Here is a 26,646-nt window from a genome sequence, read left to right as displayed (position 1 = left end):
GGGGCGCCGAGCTTGTTCCTTGTATGGGGTAAGGGTAGGGGTGCGTCCAGAGGGGTGGCTTAGGTGTTTTGCCCACCCCTTTGTGGTGTTGAGTGCAGGGGGCATGCACAGTACCCTGCTTTTGCTCCTGACACCCAGTTTTTGCTCCCGGCTCTTCAGAAGTGGCAGTTGGGGTTTTTTTCCTTTGGTTTTTTTGTACCTTTTGGTCCAGAATTCACCCCAACTGCATATGCACAAAGTTATTTTTAGTCCCATGTAGTTTCTTTATGTTTTGTTGCTCGAGGGGAGGTGCGTCCAGGTGCAAACACTGCAGCAAATGTTCCCAGGTCCCAGGCTGTCTCAGTATGATGAGACATAGCTTTGGTGACCCTCAACCTCTGAGTCTTTTCTGCTGAACTAGAGTGACGGGCTTTCTCAGACAAGGTCAGGAGCATTTCCTTTGGTCTCATCAAAGAAGCTGCTACTTTGGCAGCACTGTCTGACAGATCTGAACGGTCAGAGCCTTTGGCATCGGCCACTGCAATAACTCACTCTCGGTGAGGGTGTACGTGGCCATACATGATACCCAAGGGTCTCCATCATTCTGGGATTCAGGGCCTGTTCCAGGAGTGCCAGTTCACTGCCCAGATCAGGCCAAATGCATCCAGAAATTTGCCAGAACTTCAATTCTAAACTGCCGCCCAGAACGTTAACTCATGAACTACCCAAAAGCTGTAGATGAGCCATATGATGGTCAGGGGTTGTTGGGAACAAGAAATGAGGTAGCATGTGTAAAGTGCTCAGCACAGACCTGGTACACAGTACGTACTGAAATGCCAGTCTCCGATGGGAATGTAATCTCTCTCTTGGAGAGCGTTAGTGAGCAGAGAGATTTGCCCCTCCTTCCTAGGGGGTATTAGAGGCTATTTATCCTAGAGAGGGACAGTATGAGGGCATTAGACACTCTGATGAAGGAAGTAGGAGGGTGGAAAAAGTCATTTGAGGCAGGCTGAGGAGTGCGGGTCACGAAAACTGAAAACTCATTTTACTGGTAGGCAAGGTTTTTCCATGGTCCGGCTCTGGACACCCCAAGGACATAGTTAGTGTGAGGTCTCTGGTGAAACATAGAAAACATCTACCCTAAGGTTCACTTCCGCTGCTGCTACCCTCCCCAGAGACTTAAAACGTGTAATTGTAACGGGGCACATAAGCTGGTCTTTCCTGGAGAAACTCACGTCCTTACAGAGATCAGAAGACACAAAAAAATCACTCAGGTCTTTCAAGGAATTCTCCTTTCAGCTTTTTGCTTCTTGAAGCCAAACAGCTTGTACTTCCACCTTCTAAAACGCAGACACTTGAGTGCTTTCTCCAGAGCAAAAATTGGTTGACACTCCCTGCTGATGAATTCAAACATTTTGACTGAACTCATTCAAATTCCTGTCAGTTTAGTCAATTGATGTCATATCAGATATCTGTCACCATAACCAGCCAAGTCAATTATATACCTGGTCTTTCTAGTTAGTTAAACTTATGTCTAAAAACAAAAATAAAAAATCAAGATAAAAATAACCTATCCATTTATTTAGCAACTGACTAATAACTTCTATCAAAAAAGTACATTTTTGTCCAACTACTTTGATTTTTTTCACTGAATCTACTAAATCAATCAGCTGTACGTGGCGGTGCATTCTCGAACAGATGGGTCAGCTTGCTGAACACGCAGGGAGGTGAACGTCAGAAATGAAACCTTCAAAACATGCCATCAGGACGGCCACAATATCACGCTCAATCATCCACAATAACAGGGAGAAATGGGATCCTGCAAGAGGATAGGTAACCCCTAATCACAACAATTTTGTGCATTCAAGAGCATTTTTCTATTCTCCCTAGAAATTCCCCTTCCTGTCTCTTGTTTGTCCATAGTTGGTAAGAAAATGGTGTGATTGCTCAGAATCTGACTGTGCCTGGATTGCCCTTCAACAAACAAGCCAATACAAGTTCACTGAAAACTGGAAGTGGACTGTATTTATTGGGACCCCTTGAAGGTTGTATTATACTGAATTAATTCTGAAAGATGTGATTCCTACCCAAGTCCAGAGGATTATGATAAATTCAGCGTTTGATACAGTCAGTTTTAAACCTGAGCTAAAGGGTTAAAATCAGGTTCTTTTTTTGCTACAAATGAAACCATTAAAGCTGGCTTTTGGTGCTGTGCTTCTCTAACTCCACTCTCCTCCCACTCGCCCAACCTCCTCCTATATCCCCTCCTAGGATGCTCAGAGCCCTAGTACTCTCCCAGAGCTCTCTCCACAGGGGGAACCATTTAATAGACCAAGACACACTGAGGGACCTTTGACTCTCTGTGCTCTTTCCAGGGCTGCCTGTTTTCTGACAGAAGATACCTGAAGAGATCTGGGTTTAGCTCAGAAGGGTAAATCACTAATGACATACAGTCGTCCCTCCGTATATGCAGAGGATTGGCTCTTGGACCCCAGTGGGTACCAAAATCTGCAGATGCTCAAGTCCCTTATATAAAATGGCAAAGTACAGCCTGCCCTCTGTATCTGTGGACGCAGATCCCATGGTATGGAGAGCCAACAGTAATTTCAGATGCCAGGTAACTGGGCAGAGTCCAAGTGTCAGCAGACATGATGTTAACAAAAGCAGGTATAGTGAAGAGCCATCTTGCTTAGGGAATCAGAACATATTCACTCTCAAAAATATTCATACAGAATTAAACGACCCACTTTTGTCTGATTCAAATCTTCCACTGGTCAGATTTTTCTCCTGGTCACAGACATTTCTGCAATGGGAATAAGATGATTATTTATTGTTAGTCACTCACCACCTACAATTCACTTTTCCAATTTTCCTGTGTTGCCTATACAGTGCCACTTTGTCAATCCCTGCATTTTATTGACTGTGTTCTGATGGCTGGGATAAACAAATTACTTCAAGGATGGCTGTGGTGCAAAAACGGCATTGCTTACTGGGTTCTAAATGATGGATGGGTGTGTGATCCAGTTGGTCCTAACGTCAGCAAGCAACTCACCATTACAAGGGTGCAGGTTGCCATAACCCATCCTAGCAGGGACATATTTTGTATGGTATATAATAATTACCTTTTTTAATTCAAGTAAGTATGGGACAATATCCAGATCAAATGATTTTGCAGATAAAATACTCCAAATTTTCAAGTCTACTCCTTTAAAATACACTGTGAATATACTACACAGTAACAACTCCACTTTATAAATGCAATAAAAGCGTCAATAACCAAGAAGTTCACATTCTTGCATTAGGCCAGAATTCATTAATTGGATCTAGGGCAGGTTCTTACAATGCCTAGACCCAAGTCTACGCGCAGCTCAGTGGTCTCCAAATTTCTTTACTGCGCAATTCTACCATAAAAATATTTTTGAGCAGGCACCCCAATGTGTTTGTTTAATTACAATTTATACTCACGTACTTATAGCAGCCAATATGTCAAGGCACAATACACACTTAGGCGAGGGTCATCTTTAATGACAGTGAATGTAAATCCTTTTTAAAGTCGACTTCATTATTTTAATCCTTTTTTGGCCTAATTCTCATTTTGGCTAATTAGGTTGTCATTGCCTTTACTTCCTAACATGGCTGATAATGAGTTTATAATCAGAACTGAGGAAGCAATAGCCCCACCACTTTTTTGTGTGATTTATTTGGGCTTATTTTAGTCAATCTTTCTTTATAATCTGAGGTTTCTTTTTTTAAATTAATTTATTTTTATTTTTGGCTGTGTTGGGTCTTCATTGCTGCACGTGGGCTTCCTCTAGTTGTGGCGAGCAGGGGTTACTCAGTTGCGGTGCGCGGGCTTCTCATTGCAGTGGCTTCTCTTGTTGCAGAGCACGGGCTCTAGGCATGTGGGTTTCAGTAGCTGTGGCACATGGGCTCAGTAGTTGTGGCTCGCAGGCTGTAGAGCGCAGGCTCTGTAGTTGTGGCGCATGGGCTTAGTTGCTCCACAGCATGTGGGATCTTCACGGACCAGGGCTCGAACTTGCGCACCCTACATTGGCAGGCAGATTCTTAACCACTGCGCCACCAGGGAAGTCCTGAAGTTTCTTTACAAGAGTCTTATTAATCGACTGTCCATTTTGTGTAAATCCTTTTGCACCATGGGGGTTCCACTCTTTACCAGGATGATAATAAAAAAATTAAGAATAATACAGTATTAATAACAAATAAAAAGCACGTATCCAGGAAGTCTGACTCCAGAGCCTGCATAGGTGACCTGCAGTGCTGACCTTCACACATGGTACCCAATGTCCACATGTGACATGTGATGACTTGAAAAATGATCTGAGCCAAGACTCCTTATCTTAAATTCACCTTAATTTTTAGATAAAAATATACATAGAAGTTCTAGTATTTTCTACTCACACCCCAGTGGACTGTTTTATGTACCCTTCAGGATGAATGTCCCACTTTGGGAACCACTGGCTCTAGTTCACCTTAAAATACAGCCTATTCTGGAGAGAGGGGTGGAGATGCCTACTGAGACCAAATCAGACTTAATGTCCTGCCCAGGAGTTTTTGACAACCTGGGGGCACTGGGAAGCATTAAAGAGTCTTAAAGAAGAGGGGATATGACCTGATTTGCATTCTTACAAGATTATTCTGGATGCATCTAGAAGAATGGATTGTGGAGTATGCACAGATATCAGGACTTGTAACAGGAGAAATGATAATGGTCTGAGTTAAGGTTGCAGCCTTTTAAATGGAGCAAAGTGGGCAGATTCATGAAATAGTTAAGATCTGGTTATTAATTAAACCTGCCCAAGGTTAAACAGCAGGTAGGCAGCAGAGCTAAATTTAGATCCCAGGTCTCCTCACTCCCAATACAGTGATTTTTCTTCTGATTTGCCATGTCAGAGAACACCTGGTCCCTCTGTTTTATCCTCCCCCAGGGAGACAGGTGATCGGGAACTGAGCCTGGACAGCAGCTTGCAGTTTCCAACGGGGTGATGGAGGAAGGTGAAAGGAAAGGAAAAGCACCGCCTTCTCCAGATGTATTTATCTTTGCAGGATCCATGAGGGGCTCCATGAGAGTCTGTTTTCTGGGTATTGAATCCCATATTGAAATAACACACTTCCCAGTGACAACAAACAGAAACTCCAAGAAACTGTTCATTCAAGTCTAGGCTTTAATGAAAAACATAACCCATCCTGCTGAAGGGTGGAAGGTGATAGAGAGGTACCAGCTTGGGAGGAGAAACAGGCTCTTTTACTCACTCTTACCATGGTGCTCTCATCTCTCCTCTTGGCTGTTTGAAATCCTTATTCCTTTATGCTAAAAATTTACCTCTTCCCCAAATTCCTTTCTTCTTACCCCTTCTCAACTGTCCCCTGCTCTAATCTCTGAACACTGGGTTTTTTCTCTGACATCTAACAGTCAGGGCTCAGTACAGGAAACAGAAAACCTTGCAGGTATTGTAAGCAGAAAGGGATTTAACACAGGTATTTAGGGGCTTACAAAATTTGGGGCAGAGTTGTAGGAGGAAGCTCTCTAGGTTGGGCCAGAAATTACTCCCGGAAACTACAGAACTGATCTACCATAGGAGCTACTACCTCTGAGGCCACCACTGAAACTTGAGTTCAAGAACCACCACTGAATTCCAGGAATCAGGAAGCCAGAATCACGAAGTCACTACAGCTACTGCCTCTCAAACCCCACAAAGCTGGCGGCTGAGCACTGAGTGGCAGAAAACATCATATGTCCATGACCTGACTCTCATCAGAAAACAACTAAAGTCTTCTGATTCACTTACACCTTCTAAATATTTCCTAAATGCCTCTAATTGACAAAAGCTGATTTTCTTCTAAAGCCTAGCTTCAAGGGATGCTGAAAATTTTGACATTTAACTTTCCAGCCTCTTGGGTATAGTAAGGTACCCTAGAAGGAGGATTAGGCAATCCAAGCTACAGGTTCCACCATGGGAATTTTCCAAATAATACATCCTACATCATTTTTACATGTCTAACCATCCTTCAGTCCCCAGAGGAAGGAAATCATGTATTTCACATTCTTCAAGGCTACAGCTTGCAAATGAGAGGCCCTTGCTAAGGACAGCCAAATAATTAAATGATGGAGTGCTTTAACTGTGTCAGTACCTTCTCAGTTTGCTTTCTGATTCTGTTCCTGCATTTAAGTGTTGTCTCTGCCCCCTTGAAGGTAATACTGGTTAGTACTTCTCAGGCAGGTCCCCACAGAATGTGCCACAGGGCTGGGTATATACATTCCTCAAACACTGGGTTGATTGTGTTTCACGGCCAATATTCACAGCCAAAAATCTTCACAGTCAATATTTTTCCCAAAAGATATTTCTGCCCCATGATAATCAATAGGAAACAAATTTCCTGCAAAAGTGTGAGGCAAACATATCTTTTTTATAGGTCCTGTCATCACATTTTGGCAGCAGAGTACCTCTAAGTTGGTACGCAAGTGCCCTCCACACTATTCTACAGGGTTGCTATAAGGATTAAATAAGATAACATAGGGTAACAATACCTACCACACTGTAGGTGTCCAATAAATATTGGTTCCTTCCTTCTCCCCAAGAACCTTTTCCTATGAAAAAATGTCTTTCAAGATTCCTGCTAAGAGACTGGCTAAAATCAGATCCTTGAAGAGATATTGATGGCTAATGTATTCATTATCGATTGATGTGTAACAAATTGCCCAAAACTTAGCAGCTTAAAACAACAATAAATATTTATTATCCTCAGAATGTCTTTGGCCAGGAATCCAGAAGCAGCACAGCTGGGTCATTCTGGGTCTATAATAAGACAGCAGTCAAGATGGCTACAGGGCTGCTGTCATCTGAAGGCTTGCCCAGGGCTGGAAGATCCACTCTGAAGGCAGCTCACTCACACAGCTGGTGAGCTGATGCTGGTTGTTGAGGAACTCCTAAGGCTGCTTGAGTGTCATCATGACGTGGCAGCAGTTTCCCCAAGAGCAAGCGAGCCAAGAGTGCAAGGCTGTCTTTTATAACCCAGCCTCAGAAGTCACAGACCATTATTTCTACAATGTTCCACTGGTTACACAGGTCAGTGCTGTGACTACCAGCAGGCAAGGATCATTGAGTCCCACCTAATAATGGCCTAATGTATTAGTTCTTTTTTCTCTGGATAGATAAATAGAATTAGAGGTAGAAGACAACTTGGAATTACAATTAAAGAATAAAATAAAAACGTATAAACCTTGACAAAGCAAAAATAATAATGGTAAAAAAATTAATAAAAATTGATAAAAGTATGGAAAACCAATTTCCTCATTTTTCTTAGTGAAGAGGTAATCAACACTACCTAAAAGTGAAACATGGAATTTTTTTAAAGATACCGAATTCTTGATTTTTTTCCAAATAGTTTTTCTGTTTTCTTAGTCTTAAAGGGTTATAAAAACCAAAAATATTTCCTGTGATAAACACTTATCTGAAGATCAGCAGTTTCTTTAGTTTCACTTTAATTCATTTTTCTTTTGTTAAGGTCACATAAAATTAAATATAATACTTTTAACTTTAAAAAATATTTTGTAAAGCATGATCCTATTTCTAGAAAATTATTTTTGTCTGTCCATTTCTCTGGCTGCTTGTGACTATAAGCAAAGAGTTGTTTGGAATGATAGATCCCCAATGTTTATGATGGCCTTTTCTGCATCTGGACAATGGAATGAGTTTTTGCTCTCTTCCTGTACTCTTCAGTAGTTTACGTTTTCACAATGAATGTATATGATTTTATGAACATGATAAGTATAAACATGGTTAAATTTTAATCTAATTACAATTAAATTAATTTTAATTTAATTCTTAAAAGAATATGATTATTGGGTGGGTTATACTGTCATATCATTTTTAATGTGTATTCCCAAAAATTTATATCTTAGAACCTCAGAAGCCCTTGAAGATGTTATAGACGGATCATCAGTTTTTAGAGGGGTTTTCCTGACTCTTGTCTTAGTGAGTTAGAGTGCAGACATAATGCAGCCAAAGACAGTGTGTTCAGATCCACAATGAGCCATTTGTCCTCTCCCAAATCTGTGGTCCCCATCTGTACCCCTAATCAAAGCTAGACCCCTGGTAGAGGCAAATCACTGATCAAGGGGGTCTGTGAATCCTAGAATCCTGATTAAACCCCACTTCTTAGTTCACAGTTGGTTGCATGAGCTTTGTGCGTGAAGGAATTAGGAATATTACCAAAAAATGAATGCAATCATTATATAGAAGGCAAGGCCCTAGGAGAAAAAGGCCTAGAAAATCTGGAAAACAAAAGAAACAGGATATAAGATCCCTTAACACCCAATTCAAAGATCTCTTAAAAGCTGATGTTAGGGAAATGATGATATTAAAAATATTTCTACCAGCAGGAAAGTTTTTGGTTTCCATGACTTTTTTCACACTTGGTCTATGATGGTTTCTCACCGAGCATTTTGAGTGGGACAATCCCTTGTCATATAGGCTTGTCCTGCATATTGCAGGATTTTTAGCCTCCTCAGTCTTCCTCCCAAACATCCTAGTTATGTCCCTCAGCCCCTTAGGTCACCAAGAGGTGCTCCCTTGTTTTCACTTCCATAATCTACACTCCCGCCATGGGCACCAGACAATCCCATCCCTGGGCACTTACAGGTTACCTTCTGGTTTCCCTTAGGACAAGAAGGGCTCTTTCTTTCTCACTGTTGAATCTCCAGTGACTGGCACATAGTAGGTGCTCAACAAATACTTTTGAATGAAAGCATAACATCCAATATAAGACCTGCTATGAAGAAATTTTTGGAAGATTAACATTTCTAAATATTTACATCAACCAATCCACTCTCTTAAAATCCCTGTTAGTTGGAGTCCTTAGAATTTGTGGACAACCCCAGAACATGTGGGTGGATAGAGGTAGAAACTGACACCGGTTGACACCCACCGCATGCCAGGCAGTGAGCTAGGCCCTCTGCATGTGGCCTTGCAAGGTAGTTACCAACATCCTGCTTCACAGTGAGGAAGGATCTGTGTCTGAGGTGGCACTGTGGTGACTGGCAGAGCTGGAATTTGGCTGGACTCCAGAGTCCATGTGCTTTTTGTTCCATCCCAGTGGGATTTGCTCATCAACACTCACCCTCCTTTCAGATGCTCAAGAGAAAACACATCTTCAGAGATTTCACAACAAGCTCAATTTACTTTCCAGTGATGTCCAGACAAATTCCATCTCTTCAGATTTTTGGCTGTTTAAATATAGCCAACTTAGCTCTCCCATTACCTCAGTCAAGCCTCAGGGAGTCAGAAAACAAGCAGCTCGGCAAATGCCTTCAGCCACTTCCAAATGCACACATTCCTTGACACCCAACTGATGCAACCCCAAGTGGCTTCTTTGGGCATCTGGAGAAAGATTGTTTTGTCAATCTGATTAGTCATATGGGAGGAGTGAGGGTGGGATGGAGCTGGAATTGTTAAACTCCTCTTTTCCTTTTTAGATAGCTGGCCCAGGGGCTATTTCTGAGTCCAGATGATATGTCAGGGTGATGAAAAAGAAGCTCCCCAATTCCTCTTCTCTATCCTTCACAGGATTCGTGGAAGAGGGGAGGAGGGGGAAGCCAAGCCAAGGGGTGTGGCAGCTTGAAGGCCGTTGCCCCGTCAGAGCAGAGACAACTGGCTCAGGGGCTGCTGTCTGCCTGCCCCGCCCCGTCTGTCTCCTCCACAGCCTGGTTTTGCCCCCTTTCCTTTACTACCAGCACGTCAGCGTCTACAGCGTCTACTGCGCTGTGACTTCATTTTCTCTTTTTTCCTCTCCTCAGTCACATCTTTTCTCCTTCTTCTTCTTCCTCCTCCTCTTCTTCTCCTTCTCCTTCTTCTTCTTTCTTGTGTCTAGAATTCTCCAATCCTTCCACTTTTTCCTTCATTTCTGCCAATCCCAGCTGTATTTCTCTTCTCACTACCTGCACAAAATGTCCCTTTCCACATCAGGTGGGGCTCTCTCTGTCCTCTCCTCTCTGAGAGTGCACACTAATCTCTTGATCACTGAGTGTTTTCCTCCTGCTGTGTTCATCCCCACTGAAGCTTCTGGCAAGGCTGCATGAGGCCGCCACAACCGAAGGCCCTTAACTTCCACTCACCCCAATATGGGTCCAAGCTTCTGTTCTCCTCGGGGATGGGCAAATCCACAACCCGTCTGTGTCTCCTCTTTACATTCTTGTATGGGATTACAAGGCAAGGTGAGCATTCGATTTCGATATTCCAACAACTGAATGAGCCTCTGTTTCCATAGGCAGTACATGCTTATTTCTGAACTTGTGCAGCCCCTATAACTAGCTTCCTTGAGAGTAGGCCATTGCTATGACCCTGAGCAGGTTGCATGGAAAGCAGGGACTTGGCTTCTGCAGGCCAAGGCACACACTGGAAAAGACTGGAGTGTTTGCTACCTCCTTTCATCTGGAGATAGAGGACGTAATGACATTTAACTAAAGTCATACATCTTTTGTTTTGATTTTGTTTTGCTGTTCTTAAATCTGTCTGGTTTTGCTTGTTTACTGAATGCTCTGACCACTAAGCAAAAAAGTTCTGAATTGAATGAAGATCTTTTCCAGGCCCTCTCCTACAGCTCCCACAGCCCACCTCTGCCACCAGCTGAGACCCCTATATCTGTGCCACTCAGACCTGAAGGAGCAGACATGGGGCTCTTGTTCAAATGTAGATTCTGCTTCTGCAGGTGGGGCTGAGCTCCTGAGTTCAGAACTGGAGCTGATGCTCATCACGCATCTTGAGCAGGTGGGAGCAGACTGTATGCAAAACAAGAACAGACTTAGCGACCTAGGTCAGCACTTCTCCATCTGTGCTGCACGTCAGCATCCCTGGGGAGCTTTTAACCATCCCAGGCTGCAGCCCAGACTACTTAAGTCAGAATCTCTGGAGAAGGAGCCCAGGCAGCAGCATTTTTAAAGCTCCCTAGAAAGAGACGATGCCCGTGTGCTGTCAAGGTTGAGGACCTTTGCTCTCAGGGTTTAAAGGAAGGAGCATTCACATCTGGCTGGAGGGAATGGGGAGGTGCTTTGAAAACAATTCATCCCTACTCAGTTCCCACCAAACCAGATGAAAACAGTGGCTTGGGTTCATCATGTGCAGAAAATGGCTTATGTGAAGCCAGTTTTGAAAACTGGGAGACTGGGGGAAAGCCAGCTCCTAAGCACGTTACAGCACATTGAGAAGCGCAGTCTAAAGCCATGGAGGATGCGGCAGGCGGGATGCCACACTGGGAGAATCCAGTCCAGTCGCCCCTTCAGCAGGTGCTTAAGAATGACCTGAGATTGAACACCGGCCCCTTAACTGCCTCCCCTCCCCCTCCCATCAGTACCCCTCACCCCATTCTAAACACCTCCACTCTGTCCACAGAGGCCTTCCATATTCACCTGACTCTGTTTTAGCTGAATAAGAGGCTCCAAGGACAGCGCCTGATGGGATCTGTCCCAGTTTCTGCACCCTCCCAGGGACAGCCTGACTCCCCTCTCTAATCAGTGTCGCTTTCAGAAAGCAAATATCTGTGCCGGGAAAAAAATTATCAAAGTTTGGTTGAAAAGAAAGGGCGTAGCTCAAGGGCCTTACGGACATGCCAAACAAAGCCTTTTGGAGAGGTCAAGTACAGAACTCTCTCCCTGCCACGGTGGCAGATGGGGCTACACACCATCCCAGTTACACACGCAAAGTCCCAGCTCACACTGTGGTCCAGTTCATGCAAGGAGGCATGTGTTTGTACACACTGCATCCAAAGACCAAAAGCATAAACTATATACAGCCAGGCCCCTGGTATATGCATGGGAGGAGAGAGTCCTCCTCAGGGAAGAGTCCAAGACCCGTAGCAAGGGTGTCAGTGATGCAGAAAGAGCCCAGGTCTGAGCATTAGGAGGCAGGGTCAGCCCCAGCTCCTGTGTCAACCCCCATGTGACTTCAGGCAGCTAGCCTCACTTCGCTGGGCCTGTGAAGTGAGATGAATACACCATCCTACCTCTCTCCACACATCATGGGACCGTTTGAGGAGACAAATGCAGTTATAGTAAGGAAAGTGCTTTGTAAAGTATGAAATACTATGCGCGTGAAGGCTTAAAGCAGTGCAAAATTTGTAGTGTTCATAGTGTGTGCACGTGTATGTGTGTGTGCAAGAGATATGTGTGTGTGAGTGTATGTATGATTGTGTGCGTGTGGCGGGGGCTTGTACATGAGTGGATGTGTGGATGAGTGTGTGTGTGTGTGTGTGTGACTCTTGCACTGTAAAACAAATCCCAACCACCACATGGGTCAAAGGCAAGGTCAGAGCACCTCCGGGTGGTCAGGAAGGTACCGTAGTGATGACAGCGCCAGGCTGTGGGCAGAATCAGGGTGGATAATGGAGAGCACCACACATGACACAGAATCAAGCCTGAGGGGGTCATGGGGCCAGAGGAGACCTCCTGCCCAAGCCAGGGGCACATGCTCAGGCACAGGGGGCCCAGCCCTCAGGCAGAGCCGCAGGGGAGCAAGGACAGTGGCCACCTTCAGTGCTGCTTAAGTTTTCCCCCAGCTAGCCCCAACTGATGGAGGCACTTGATGCATCGTCCCCAGGTGGTCTGGGGACATGCCCAAAGCAGCCAGCTACAAACTCGAAATGTCTGTCCAGAAATGTTTACCTTAAAAATTAAAATGTTTGCATGCTACTCTTTTATAAGCCATGTTTGCTTAAATATACAACAATTTCCCACCAAAAACAATTAGCATCTGGAGCAGTGTGCATATCCCGTCCAGAGGTGATGAGACCCTCAGACCTGGAGCACCTGGGAAGCTTTTTGAGCCGTGGCATGACCAAGTAGTGTTTTAAGATAATATATCCACCACCGGTGGGGAGGTGGAAAGGGATGTGAGCTGGCCTGGACAGGGGAGGGCCTGGCCCAGAGGGAGAGAATAGACTGGTGCAGACAAAGGCCCTCGAAGGGAACTCTGACGGCCTGGTAATTGCTGCAGTTGTGATGGTGAGGCAGTGGCTCAGTACAGAGCCCATGGAAGGGTCATCCCACTTGAAAAGTGTCAGCTGAGAAGGGTGTGGTGCGCACCTCTGAATGTCCTTCCAAACACAAGCTAGTATCTAAGGCGGAGATCAAAGGTCTGGTCTCTTACCTCCACCTCACATAGACTCCTGAGGCTTTCAGCTGAGGGCCCTGGTTAAATTCCCAGCTACAGGCCCCAGCCCTGGCCCTGAAGGAGAGGCCAGAAAGATACGGCCCCCGTCACACTGGCCACCAGCCGTCTAACCCCAGACAGTCTGCTGATGGCCCAGAGGAGTTTTGCTGCCTCCTGACTCCCGTCCCACCCACCTGACCTTCTGGCCCCAGTGAGTCAGGCTCCTCTGAGCCCAAATCAAACTCATTGGGCCGGAGCTGCCAAGAAAAGCTCTGAGCCACTCCTAACAAGAGGCAGCACTTGGACAACATCTTGTACAACTGACCCTGAGAAAGGCACCTCTCACCTAGGCCCGGTGGCCTGCCAGGCTCCTTCCTTTCTTCCCCAGCCTATCTGTCTATTGACCAGGCCTCTCCCTGGCCTCCCTGGGGATGATCCACCAGCCCATGGGCCTCTTCTGTCCCCATTCCAGCGTCCACTGAGCCCTGCACAGCTGATTTCTCCCTTTCAGCAGCTGTCCACCAAGCTCAGGGATCCGCAGAGCCCCTGGCCTAGGGACCCAGCCTGACTCAGCAAGGTCCTTCAGAGCGAAGTCCCTGCCTTTGATCCTGCTGTCACTGTGATCGTAGCAAGACAGCAGAGAGTCTGGGGGCCTTGTCTGCTGAGTCAAATCAAAGGAAGCTCAAGGGGTCTGCCCTAGAGAAAGGAAGGTTTGGACTCAATCCCTGAAGTGCTCTTATGTGGCGCAGGGAGTGCGCCCGCGATGGGTAAAACTCAGGGGCTTGATGTCAGCTCCACAGACCCAAGGGTTTCCGGTAATCAGAGCTGTGCACAGTGAGAGCAGACTGCCTCATGGGGTTGTGGGACCCCAGCCAACAGTCAGAGGCACTAAGAAATGGACCTTCAAAGTTTGAAAGAGGCAAAGGATATCCCTTTCCGTACTACGGTTGTAGAAATTTATGGAAACTCTCCCTTTCCATAATTGTATCAATTGTAAAGTCTTGGGTAAAATTAATCAATTCAGTAAATATTTTGGAAAACGTACTAATCACTTTTCCTTCTCCAGAACACTGCAACCTCAGTAACTCAGCTGGGTGGAAGATGACGTAAATGAGGCCATTTTAGATTCACTCCCCATGACAAGGTCACAGGCAGACTTAAACCCAACAAGCCACAGCGAGGGGGAGCTTCAACTGTGCACTGATTCACACCAAAAACTCAAGAAACCCTCCAAAAAAAGAAAAGAGGGGCTTCCCTGGTGGCGCAGTGGTTGAGAGTCCGCCTGCCGATGCAGGGGACACGAGTTCGTGCCCCGGTCCGGGAAGATCCCACATGCCGCAGAGCGGCTGGGCCCGTGAGCCATGGCCGCTGAGCCTGCGCGTCTGGAGCCTGTGCTCCGCAACGGGAGAGGCCACAACAGTGAGAGGCCCGCGTACCGCAAAAAAAAACCCAAAAAAAACAGAAACCCCTCAATCACAGGCCCTTTCCTCTCATAACTGCAGGAATATGCCGGGAGGGTGCAGCTTCTCTCCACTGGGCAGAGGCATGTTTTTACATTGCTACTGGAAACAGTCTTTTAGAGAAAAGAGCTAGAAGAAGAATTTCAAAATTAGTACAGTAGAGTGGAAGCCACAATTTCTGATGTTGGGAGGTGAAATGGGGTCCAAGTATATGGACTGAGAACTCACAGTCTGGCTTCTAACACACAGCTTCGCCTTGGCTGCTGGCTGACTCCGGCTCCAGCAGGCCCACAACTGGGATTTCCTGGCACAAAACAGGTGTGTATTTTTTCAGGCATTTCCTTGGCTGGAGTGCTCGCCTGCCTCTTGCCTGCTCAGCCAAGCCCTAACAGGAAAGCCTGGGCTGGTCTCCCTGAGGCAGGGAGGTTGGGGAACTGCCCTGTGCTTCGACAGCAGTCCCTGCATCCCCCCCACCCTGCCCCACTTTCCCTCCACACTGAGAGTCTGCTGCCTCTCTCCCTGCTTCTCTACCACCAGAGCGGCAGCTCCGTGCCCCCTGGGATAGCCTAAGGGCACACAGTAGGTATTCAACAGGGAGCTTCTTACAAAGAGGAAGGAGGGCCCAGTCTATCTGGGGAGCCTCCTTGCGGAAGGTTGAGGCCTGACTTTTTGGAGAGATAGGAGGCTGATCCAAACAACCATTTCTGTCCACATTTCTGAGGGAGAAGAGGAGGTGCGGGCAGCCAAGGAGAGCGTTCTCACGCCAAGCAGATAATTATGTGTTCTTGGAAGCAGGTTTCATGGACTGGCTCAGAACTGAACTGGGAATGGGCTCTGAGGGCTGCCGCCTTCTGATGGGACGTGGCTCGGGCAGCGATTTCACTGTCCAGTTTTAACAAGTGGCCGACGCCTTATGGAAACTTTTGAAAGGCATTCTGCTTCAGACCAGCCAGTTTGCACCTCATCTGGTTGCTTTAGCCATCTTTCCCTTCAGTTTGGGAGAACACGAAGGGAGGAAAATAAAAATCACTGAGCACCTACTGTGTGCCAAGAACCAAGTCAGCACTTTCACTGTCCTAAGAACCCGCTAAAGAGGGAGAGACAGAGGCCCATGCAGCAACTCCTGGCAGAGAAAACAGTGAGGCTGGGCATCTCAGCTTCCACAGCCTTTGCTCTTTCCAAACAGTGACCTTCTCTTTACAAGGCCATTTTTGCTGCACGTCTCGCCCCTACCCCAAAGCCAAAATTCCCCCATTTGAACAGGATAAACATTCCCATGGCAAAGGAACGCTGTGTTCCCCAGAGGAGATGCAATCACGTTGTTCCTGCCGAGGTTATGTGGGCTTATGAAATAGGACACTGGGCTGAGGGCCTGGCCCCGGGCTGGAGGGCTGCCTGCCTCCCCCCGCCTCCCCCAGCTGTGCCCTGCCAGGCAGTTGGAGTAATAGAAGGAGCCCAGGGTGGGAAACGGGGTCTAATCTTGACTCTGCAGCAAGCTGGTGTCTTCCCTGGGTCTCTGCTCCCTGTAGCCGTCACAAGGCAGCAAGTTTGCTTCAGAAAGTGCAGAGAGTTAATCCACGTGAGAAACAACTCTTGCTTTGCTTTCCTGGGCCTTGATTTCTCCATCGGTAATTGGGAATATTATCTGCATACAGAAGGGACTCAAAGGAAGAGAAGATGGAGCCTTTTTGGAGACACTCTGGAGAGTACTCCCGTTGTGCAATCATTCATTCTTTCCATAATCATTAAACATATATTGAGGGTTTATTATGTGTCAGGCTTTCTGCTGAGCAATGCAAATACAGAAATCGACAAGGTAACAGGCCCTGTTCTTAAAGGGCTCATAATATACACACACATTTTTCATCAAAAAAATATATAAATGTTTGAAGTCCCGCAGTTAGAAAACAGTTCCTACTCCTGTATTCCTGAGCCGCATCACTATGACTTTTATCATATTTCCTTGATTATATAATATACATCTTTCTCATATTTTAACATTTCTTAAATCAGGGTGCAACCTGTAATTTTAATTGCCAGCATTTTCTTCTTTCTTGGTTATATATGAAACAATGATACATCTTACAGTTGATAACATCTTAGATTCAATGAAATATGTTTGGGGAAGAAACTTATTTTTCAACTGGATTTTTTTTTTTTTTTTTTTTTTTTTTTTGTCGTACGCGGGCCTCTCACTGTTGTGGCCTCTCCCGTTGCGGAGCACAGGCTCTGGACGCGCAGGCTCAGCGGCCATGGCTCACAGGCCCAGCCACTCTGCGGCATGTGGGATCTTCCCAGACCGGGGCACGAACCCGTGTCCCCTGCATCGGCAGGCGGACTCTCAACCACTGCGCCACCAGGGAAGCCCTCAACTGGATTTTTAATGTAATTTACAGCCACTGATTTTTCCAGAACATTTCTAGTTCATTCAGATATATAGTGTCACGCAGATCGTGTGTCTAGATATCTCACTGCCCCTCACGTTTTCAACTAGGTGACTTGGAAGGAATTGTACAAACAGGCCGGGATGCTGTATCACCTCTTAGCCACCAGAGGGAGAGAGTGCATTGGGAAGGGACAGATTCTCAGGCTTGCGGGCTTTCCCTCTCCTAAACCTTTCCAGGGTGCCCCCTCCAGGGCAGTCTGAAACTCACTGAAACGCCACCTGCAAAGTCAGAGTAGAGGAAAGGCCCTCTTTCAGAGCCATGGCAGAACGAGAAAGAGGAGTTGGTTTGATCTGAATGATGTTTGCTGACCCATGCTAAAAATCACCCATGGTTCAAATGAGCTCTTCCTGGGAATGAGAACAAGTGCTAGACACAGCAGAGTTTTGCCTCAAAGTGCAGAGCTGGTGGGCAGGCCCACACCTTCTTAAACCATTCAACACCTGAGACCCACAGTGATTTGTAAAGTTCCCCCACTCTAGCAGTTACCTGTAGTTTTCCACCCTTCCTTCCCCCTTTTCTTCCTTCCCTCCTTCTCCTTCACTGAACTACTTATTTATCGAATACCTACTATGTGCCAGGCTCTATGCTAGGAGCTGGGATACAGCAGTATAAGGAAAAATACTGGGTCCCATGAGGACATGTGACAGGAGACCATCAGGGAACGCATCACTGATAGGTGATAATTGACATAAAGGGAAAAGTAGGAGTCACCCAGGTAAAGAATGAGGGAGAAGCCTTCCAGGCAGATGGACCAGCATTTACAGAGACCCTGAGGTAGAAAGTGCTAGAAGAAGGCCAGTGTGGAGCCCAGTGGCTTTCCCTCTGTAGCCACTGAAGGGATTTAATCAGGAAACAGACATGAGTAGTCTTGAGTGTTAATATGACAAGTCTGACTGCCTGTGGAGCACGGCTTGGAGGAGAAATCTGAGAAGAGGTAGAGGTGATCATTTGAGAGTTATTGGAGAAGTGACAAGAAGTAATGACAATTAAGTGGTGATACTGTACATCAAGGTGTATCTTAGAGATAGAATTACTGGATTTGGAGAGTGGAAGAGAAGGGAGCATGAAGTTTGACTCCTGCGTTGTCTGAAGGAGCAGCTTGGAAGGGGGAGGGGAATTTTCCTGGGATGGGCCCCTTTGAGGGAGGAGGACAGGACTTGGGAAGGGAACATTATGAGTTGTCTCAGTGTATTAAGTTTAAGCTGCTTCTGGAACATCCACATGCAAGTATGAAGTAAAGAATTAAATCTATGAATCTAGTGCTCAAAACTGGGCTGGAAATGTTAGATTTGGGAGTTACAGGTATGTAGATGGAAGGTTAACCCATGGCAGCACGGACCAATGAGGAAAACTCTAGCTCATACTGAGATGAGACTGTGTGCAGATCCAAAACCACCTCCCAAAGAAGCAATAAAGTCAAAGTCAAGGAAGACGTAATTGAGCTGGAAGAGGCCAAGGAAGAATGGCTGAGACAGGAAGAGGAGAAGTACAGAACTACGAGGGAGCAGGCGGACTAAACTGGAAACTAAGGACGCTGGGCAGAGGTTGTTTAAAACCAAGTCCTGGCAAAAGCCCTGGCCCAGTGGTGAAAGGAAAAGGAGCCCCACATGGAGGGACCCGTGCACATAGCCTCCAAGAGATCATACCAGAGCTGCTTACTGCTCCTGGGGAAGGGAAGAGGGGAGGAGCTGGAAAGGGCACTGAGGGCAGAGGGGAGAGAGGGGGCACTGCAGGCCAACTGTCAGCAATATAAGCTGCACAGCAACTAAGAAAACAAATCTCTCTTAGACCCCCATTTGGTTGGAAGACCCAGATCCACATGTATGTATCAAGGGGAAAATATATGTACAACTAATTACCACAATAAGAGAGTACAATGGACGATATGAAAGGTAGAGAAAAAATATTTTAGTGATCAGAAAAAAAAAAGAGATCTAGTCTAACTGGGTGGTCAGGGAAATCTGCACAGCAGAAATGGACTTTCTTCTGGGCTTGGAAGAATGGGGGCATTTTGAAAGGTACAGGTCACGTGGGTTGAGGAATGGCTTCAGGCCCCTCTGGAGACTGGAGGAGTAGGTCCCTCGTGTCAGGACAGACCTCAGTCCTCCTGGGGCCTCCATCCAGCCTTGGTCAAGTCCCTGAGGCCCCATCCTGACTCACCTGTTCTTTCCCTTTCCTTTCACCAGTCACATGATCCATGAGTGACCGCCGCATGGAAGAGATGTCTGACACTCACATTCACAGCAGTCCTCTCCTGCCAGAGCATCTTTCCAGCAGACACAAACTCTATGAGTCAGAGTTTACCAGCCCTAGCTGGCCCTCAAGCCCCCAGGATACACACCCGGCTCTGCCCCTCCTGGAAATGCCTGAAGAAAAGGTGAGGAACGTCCCTCCCAAGGTGTTTCCCAGGTGGATGGTAGGAGAAAGAGTGTAGAAAGATGCTGGTCTCCCAGCACATGTGACCTAATGCCATGGAAGTGTCGCCGCCGGGGAGAGTCTGCCTCCCATACGTGCTCACACCCACAAGCAGCCCTATTTGGCCTTAGATGGAAAATGTGGCTCTGTGTGTGACATGATTTTAAGGACAAGTAGAGAATGCACACACACACATACCGGTCTTCCAACCAGTCCCCAAAATCTTTCCCCTTACACTTGCACCCTTGAATTACTCTACTATCTCCAAAAGGAAGCCCTCATTCAAACACAGGTCTTCAGCACTCCTTGGACCCAGAAGCACCAAGGCAGCCTGGCTAGCTACAGATTCAGTGGAAGAGAACCCAAGACTGCTTATGTTTTCTAATGAGACGTAATTCAGGTACCGTAAAATTCACGCCTTTCAAGTATACATTACAGTTTTTTAGCATATTTACAAAGCTGTGCAAACATCATCATTATCTAATGCCAGAATATTTTTATCACCTCAAAAAGAAAATCCATACTCATTAGCAGTCAGTCCTCATTCCATCCACCCCCCAATCCCTGGCAATCCCCAATCTACTTTCTGTCCCTATGGATTTGCCTACTCTGTGCATTTCATATAAATGGAATCATATAATTTGTGGCCTTTTGTGGTTGGTTTCATTCATTTAGCATAATGTTTTTGGGTTCTTTCAGTAGATCATTCCTTTTTATGGCCAAATAATATTTCATTGTATGAATATACTGTATTTTATTTATCCATCAGCTGATGGACATTTGGGTTGTTTCTGCTTTGAGGCAGTATAAGTAGTAATCCTACTATAAGCATCTGTGTAGAAGTTTTTGTGTGGACACGTTTCTATTTTTCTTGGGTATATACCTAGAAGTGGTATTTCTGGGTCATATGGTAAGTCTATGTTTAGTATTTTAACAAACTGCCAAACTCTTTTTCCAAAGTGGCTGCATTAGTGTATATTCTCACCAGCAATGTGCACATCGTGCCACTACACCTCCTCACCAAAATGTGTTGTTGTCTTTTTTGTTACAGCCTAGGTGAATGTGAAATGGCATCTCATTGTGATTTTGATTAGCACTTCCCTAATGGCAAATGATGTCGAACATCTTTTCATGTTCTTACTGGCCACTTGTGTATCTTCTTTGGAAAAATGTCTTTTCAAACCTTTTGCCCATTTTTTAAATTGGGTTATTGGTCTTTTTATTGTGGAGTTGTAATCATTCTTTTTACATTCTGGATATTAGACCCTGTCCAGATATATAATTTGCAAATAATTTCTCCCACTCTGTAGGTTACCTTTTCACTTTCTTGATAGTGTCCTAGAAGCAGAGTTTTTCGTTCTGATTAAGTCCAATTTATCTATTTTTTCTTTGATTGCTTATGCTTTTGGTGTCATATGCAAGAAAACATTTTCTTATCCAAGGCCACAAAGATTTACTCCAATGTTTTAATCTAAGGGTTTTATAGTTTTAGCTCTTACATGTAAGTCTTTTATCCATTTTGAGTTCCCTTTTGTATATGATATTAAGTAGGGGTCCAATTTTAATACTTTACCAAGTGGATGTCCACTTGTCCCAGAATCATTTGTTAAAAAGATTATCCTTCCTCCACTGAATTTTCTTGATATTCCTATCAACAATCAATTGACTATAAATGTATGGGTTTGTTTCTGGACTCTCATTTCTATTGAACTGATTTATATGTTTATCCTTATGGCAATACCACACCACCTGGATCACTGTAGCTTTGCAGTAAGTTTTGAAATCAGAAAGTATGAGTTCTCCAACTTTGTTCTTCTATTTCAAGATTGTTGTATCTATTCTGAGATCCTTAAATTTCCATATGAATTTTAGGATGCAACTTTCAATTTCTGAAAAAAAATTAAAAAGCAACTGGCATTTTGATAGGGATTGTGTTAAATCTATAGATCAATCTGGAGAATATTGTCATCTTAACAATATTAAGTCTTTCAGTCCTTGGACATAGGTTATCTTTCCTTATATTGAGTCTTTCATTTCTTTCAATGATGTTTTGTAGTTTTTAAGTGTACAGTCTTGCACCTCTTTTGTTAAATTCATTCCAAAATATTTGATTCTTTTTCATGCTGCATAAATAGAATTGTTTTCTTTTTTTTTTTTTTTTTTTTTGTGGTACATGAGCCTCTCACTGTTGTGGCCTCTCCCGTTGTGGAGCACAGGCTCCGAACGCGCAGGCTCAGCGGCCATGGCTCACGCGCCCAGCTGCTCCGCGGCATGTGGGATCCTCCCGAACCGGGGCACGAACCCGCATCCCCTGCATCGGCAGGCGGACTCTCAACCACTGCGCCACCAGGGAAGCCCGTAGAATTGTTTTCTTAATCTTATTTTTCAATTGTTCATTGCCAATGTATAAAAATTAATTTGTTTTGTATATTGATTGTCTATCCTGCAAACTTGCTGAACTCGTTCATTATCTCTAATAGTTTTTTGTAGATTCCTTAAGGATTTTATGTATAAAAGGATGCTCCATCTTCAAATAGAGATAGTTTAAATTCTTTCTTTCCAATATGGGTCCCTTTTGTCTGTTTTTTTCTTACCTAATTCCTGGCTAGAACTTCCAGTACAATGTTGAATAGTAGTGACAAAAGCACACATCTTTCTCTCGTTCCTGATCTTAGAGGGAAAGCATCCAGTCTTTCACCATTAAGTTTGATATTAGCTGTGGGTTTTTATTATTAGGTTGAGGAACTTCCTTTCTATTCCTAGTCTGTTGATTGTTTTTTATCAGGAAAGGTTGCTTAATTTTTCAAATGTTTTTTCTGTGTTTATCAAGATAATCATGTGTTTTTTTCTTTATTCTATTAAACAATCTGTTGATAGTTTTTATAGGTTGAAACAGCCTCAAATTCTTAGAATTCTCTTTTGGTCATAATCTTTTTTATATCCTGCTTGGATTTGTTTTGCTAGTATTTTGTTAAGGATTTTTGCATCTATATTCATAAAGCATATTGGTCTATAGTTTTCTTTCTTGTGATTACTTTGTCTGGTTTTGATATCAGGATAATAGTAGCCTCATAGAATGTGTTAAGAAGTGTTCCCTTCTCTTCTACTCTTTAGAAGATATTGGTATTAATTCTTTAAACATTTGGTGCAATTCACAAGTGAAGCCACCAGGACTTGGGGTTTTGTGGGAAATTTTGGTTTGGTTTGGTTTGGTCTTTAACTAATTCAGTTGCTTTACTTTGTTATGAGTCAATTCAGATTTTCTATTTCTTCCTGAGTCAGTTTTGGTAGTTTGTGGCTTTCTAAGAATTTATACAGTTCATCTAGGTTATCTAACTTATTAGCATGCAATTATTAATTTCTTTATAATCCACTTCCTTATAATCCTTTCTTTTTCTTTAAGGTTGGTAGTAATGCACCCTCTTTCATTTCTGATTCTAGTTATTTCAATCTGCTCTTTTTTTTCTTTGTAAAACTAGTTAAAATTTGTCAATTTTGATCTTTCCAAAGAACCAACTTTTCCTTCCTTCTACTTGCTTTGGGTTTAATTCGCTGTTATTTTTCTAGTTTCTTAAAGTGAAAGGTTAGGTTGTTGAGATATTTCTTCTTTTTTAACATAGGTATTTATATTTACAAATTTCACCCTACTCAGTGATTTAGCTGCATCCCATAAGTTTTGGTGTGTTGTGGTTTTGTTTTCATTCATCTCAATGAATGAAATATTTTCCAATTTCTCTTCTGATTTCCTCTCTGATCCATGGATTATTTAGGAGTGTGTTGTTTAATTTCCACATATTTTCCAAATATCCTTTTATGTTTGATTTCTGATTTCATTCCATTGTGACCAGAGAACATATTGTGAATGATTTCAATCCCTTTACTGATACTTTTATCAGTAAAAATGTTTTACTTATTTATGGCCTAGCATGGTCTATATTGGAGAAGGTTCCATGTGCACTATAAAAGGTATTTTCTGCTATTGCTGGGTGAAGTGTTCTATAGATATGTATTAGGTCTAATTAGTTTATAGTGTTGTTCAAGTCTTCTATTTCCTTGATCTTCTGTCTAGTTATTCTATCCATTTTTTTCAAGTGGAGTATAGAAGTCTCCAATTATTATTATTGAGTTGACTTTTCCTCCCTTCAATTCTGCCAACTTCTGCTTCATGTATTTTGGGGCTTTGTTAGGCATGTTAGTGTTTATAATTCTTATATCTTCTTCATAGATTGATCCTTATATCATTAAAATTGTCTTTCTTACTCTCTAGTAACAAATTTTGTCTTAGCAAAAGGTTTATTTTGCTGATCTTAGTATAGTCACTCCAGCTTTTTTTTTTTGGTAACGGTTTGCACAATATTATCTTTTTCCATCCTTACAATCTATCTACATATTTGAATATAAATTGTGTCTCTTGTAGACAAGATATAGTTGTATAACTTTTTAAATTCCGTTCTGCCAATCTCTGTCTTTTAATTGAATTGTGAATCCATTTATATTTAATTTAGTTACTGATAAGGTAGGATTTATGCCTGCCATTTTGCTATTTGTTTTCTATGTCTTTTTTCTGTTTCTCTATTATTTCACTATGCCATCTTTTGTCTTAAACAGATATTTTCTAGTGTATCATTTTAATTCTTCTGTCATTGTTTTCTATATGTTTCTAGTTATTTTCTGAGTAGTTGCCCTGGATATTACAACTAAACATCTTAATTTATAACATTCTAGCTTGGATTAAAACCAACTTAAGTACAATATTATCCAAAAGCTGTACTCCTATGTAGCTCTATCCCCACCTCCTTTGTGCTGTTACTGTCATACAAATTATATCTTTATACACTGTATGCCCACCAACATAGACTTACAATTATTTTATGAAGTTGTCTTACATCAGAAGGGGAAGAAGAGAATTACCAAAAATACATTTATACTGTCTATTATATTTACCTATGTAGTTACCTTTACCAATGCTCTTTATTTCTTCTTGAGATACTAGTGTCCTTCTTAATATCCTTTCATATCAGCCTTGAAGGACTCATTTTAATATTTCTCATAGGCAGGTCTACTAGCAATAAATTCTCTCAGCTTTCATTTATCTCAGAATGTGTTAATTTCTCCTTCATTTTTAAAAATCTGTTTTGCTGAATATAGAATTCTTGATTGACAGTCTTTCTTTCAGCACTTTCAATATGTCATTCCACTGCCTTCAGACTTCCATGGTTTCTGAAATTGGGTGTTAATTCTATTGAGGATTTCTTGTATGTAATGACTTGATTCACTCTTGCTGCTTTCAAGAGTCTATACAAAATTACTCTTGTCTTTGACTTTTAATAGTTTATGATATGTCTAAGTGAAGATCTCTTTGAGTTTATCCTACTGGAAGTTTGTTGAGCTACTTTGATGTGTCTATTACTGATTTTCATCAAATTTGGGAAGTTGTCCAATATTCCTGCCCTTTTCTCTCTCCTTCCCTTCAGGAATGCCCATTATGCATATGGTGGTACACTTGATGGGTCCCACAGGTCTCTGAGGCTATGTTCATTTTTCATCTTTCTGTTTTCTTTCTGTTCCTCAGATTGGATAATCTCAATTGACTTGCCTTTAGGTTTTCTGATTCTTTCTTTTTTATTGTTTTTTTTGTTGCTTTTTTTGCGGTACGCAGGCCTCTCACTGTTGTAGTCTCTCCCGTTGCGGAGCACAGGCTCCGAACGCGCAGGCTCAGCAGCCATGGCTTATGGGCCCAGCTGCTCCGTGGCATGTGGGATCTTCCCGGACCGGGGCACAAACCCATGTCCCCTGCATCGGCAGGCGGACTCTCAACCACTGTGCCACCAGGGAAGCCCTGATTCTTTCTTCTGAGTGCTCCAAGCTGCTGTTGAGCTCCTCTAACAAATTTTTCATTTCCATTTTTATACCTTTCAACTTCAGGATTTCTATTTGTTTCTTTTTTATAATTTCCTCTTTATTGATAATCTCTATTTAGTGAGATTGTTCTCATATTTCTCATACTCTCCTTTAGTTTTTAAACATGGTTTTCTTTTGTTCCCTGATGATATTTTAAGGTGATTTTAAATCTTTGTTTAATAAGTCTGGCCTTCCTCAGGGACAGTTCCTATTGATTGCTTTATTTCCCTTGTCTCATACTTTCTCGTTTTTTTGCATGTCTCATAATTGTTTGTTTAAAAACTGGATGTCTTAAATAATGTGACAATTCTGAAAATCAGATTCTTCCCTCTCCCCAGGTTTTGTCGTTGCTGGCTTGTTTGTTTAATGGCTTTTCTGGACTAGTTCTGGAAAGTCTTTATTCTTTTGTCATTTGTAGCCACTGAAATCTCTGCTCAGTCAGCTTAAAGTTTAGCTAATTATTAGACAGAGATTTCCTTAAATGCCTGGGATCAGTAAGCTTCTCAGTCTTTGCCAAGGAGAGCTGTCTGTGTGTTGGGGCATCTTCAACACTCACCTAGGCAGTTTTCAACTCCATCTAGCCTTTAATTTCTGCTTTCATAGAGATTCAAACTAAGCCAGAGGTGAGAGCTTAGGGCATTCTCAGGTCTTTCTTGAGCATACATACTGTCCTGGGCATGTGCAAGCCCTACACATGCATGAGGTGTTCTAGATTCACAGCAATATGCCCAAGGCTTTTAAAGCCCCCTTTGGATATCTCATTCCCCAGTTTTTCCTTTTAAGCTTTTTGATGAGCTTCTTGTTTTCCTCAACTGTTATCCACCACCTCCAGCACATTTTTTTCCAGTGTTCTCATTACCTTAATGGAGGAGAGAATTTGAGGAGGTCTTCACTTCACCATTTCTACTGACATCTTCAAGACATTTAAGTTTTGATGCAGTGATGAGGTTAGAGAAAGCTGTAGACCATCAGTATACAATAGTAACATAATATGAGTCACACATGTAAGTTTAAATTTATATTAACTACATTTTAAAAAGAAAAAGAAGCAGGTGAAATTAATTTATTTTATTTTTTATTGAAGTATGGTTGATTTACAATGTTGTGTTAGTTTCTGATATACAGCATAGTGATTCTGTTATATATATAAAACTATATATATATTATTGTTCAGTTTTATATATATACATATATGTTCTTTTTCAGATTCTTTTCCCTTATAGGTTATTACAAAATATTGAGTGTAGTTCTCTGTGCTATATAGTAGGTCCTTGTTGGTTATCT

The 26,646-nt window shown here is 43.2% G+C and overlaps 1 protein-coding gene across 7 annotated transcripts in view; it reads left to right on the top strand.

Annotated features, from left to right (window-relative positions):
* Window positions 1-26,646, top strand: part of SLC14A2 (solute carrier family 14 member 2) — a 459,857-nt gene that overhangs the window by 384,747 nt on the left and 48,464 nt on the right. For 6 of the 7 annotated variants that reach the window (XM_032603332.1, XM_032603327.1, XM_032603330.1 and 3 more), the window contains one exon: window positions 19,233-19,423. In XM_032603332.1, the coding sequence (XP_032459223.1) occupies window positions 19,244-19,423 (180 nt within the window). In that variant the 5' untranslated portion in view covers window positions 19,233-19,243. Of the gene's footprint in view, window positions 1-14,848; window positions 14,918-19,232; window positions 19,424-26,646 lie in introns of all 7 variants that reach the window. The other variant, XM_032603329.1, reaches the window with a different exon arrangement.

The sequence above is a fragment of the Phocoena sinus genome, chromosome 14 (assembly GCF_008692025.1).
Source record: "Phocoena sinus isolate mPhoSin1 chromosome 14, mPhoSin1.pri, whole genome shotgun sequence".
NCBI lineage: Eukaryota > Metazoa > Chordata > Mammalia > Artiodactyla > Phocoenidae > Phocoena > Phocoena sinus.
Note: the sequence above shows the minus strand (reverse complement) of the source record. Positions and strands in the feature narration are given on the sequence as shown.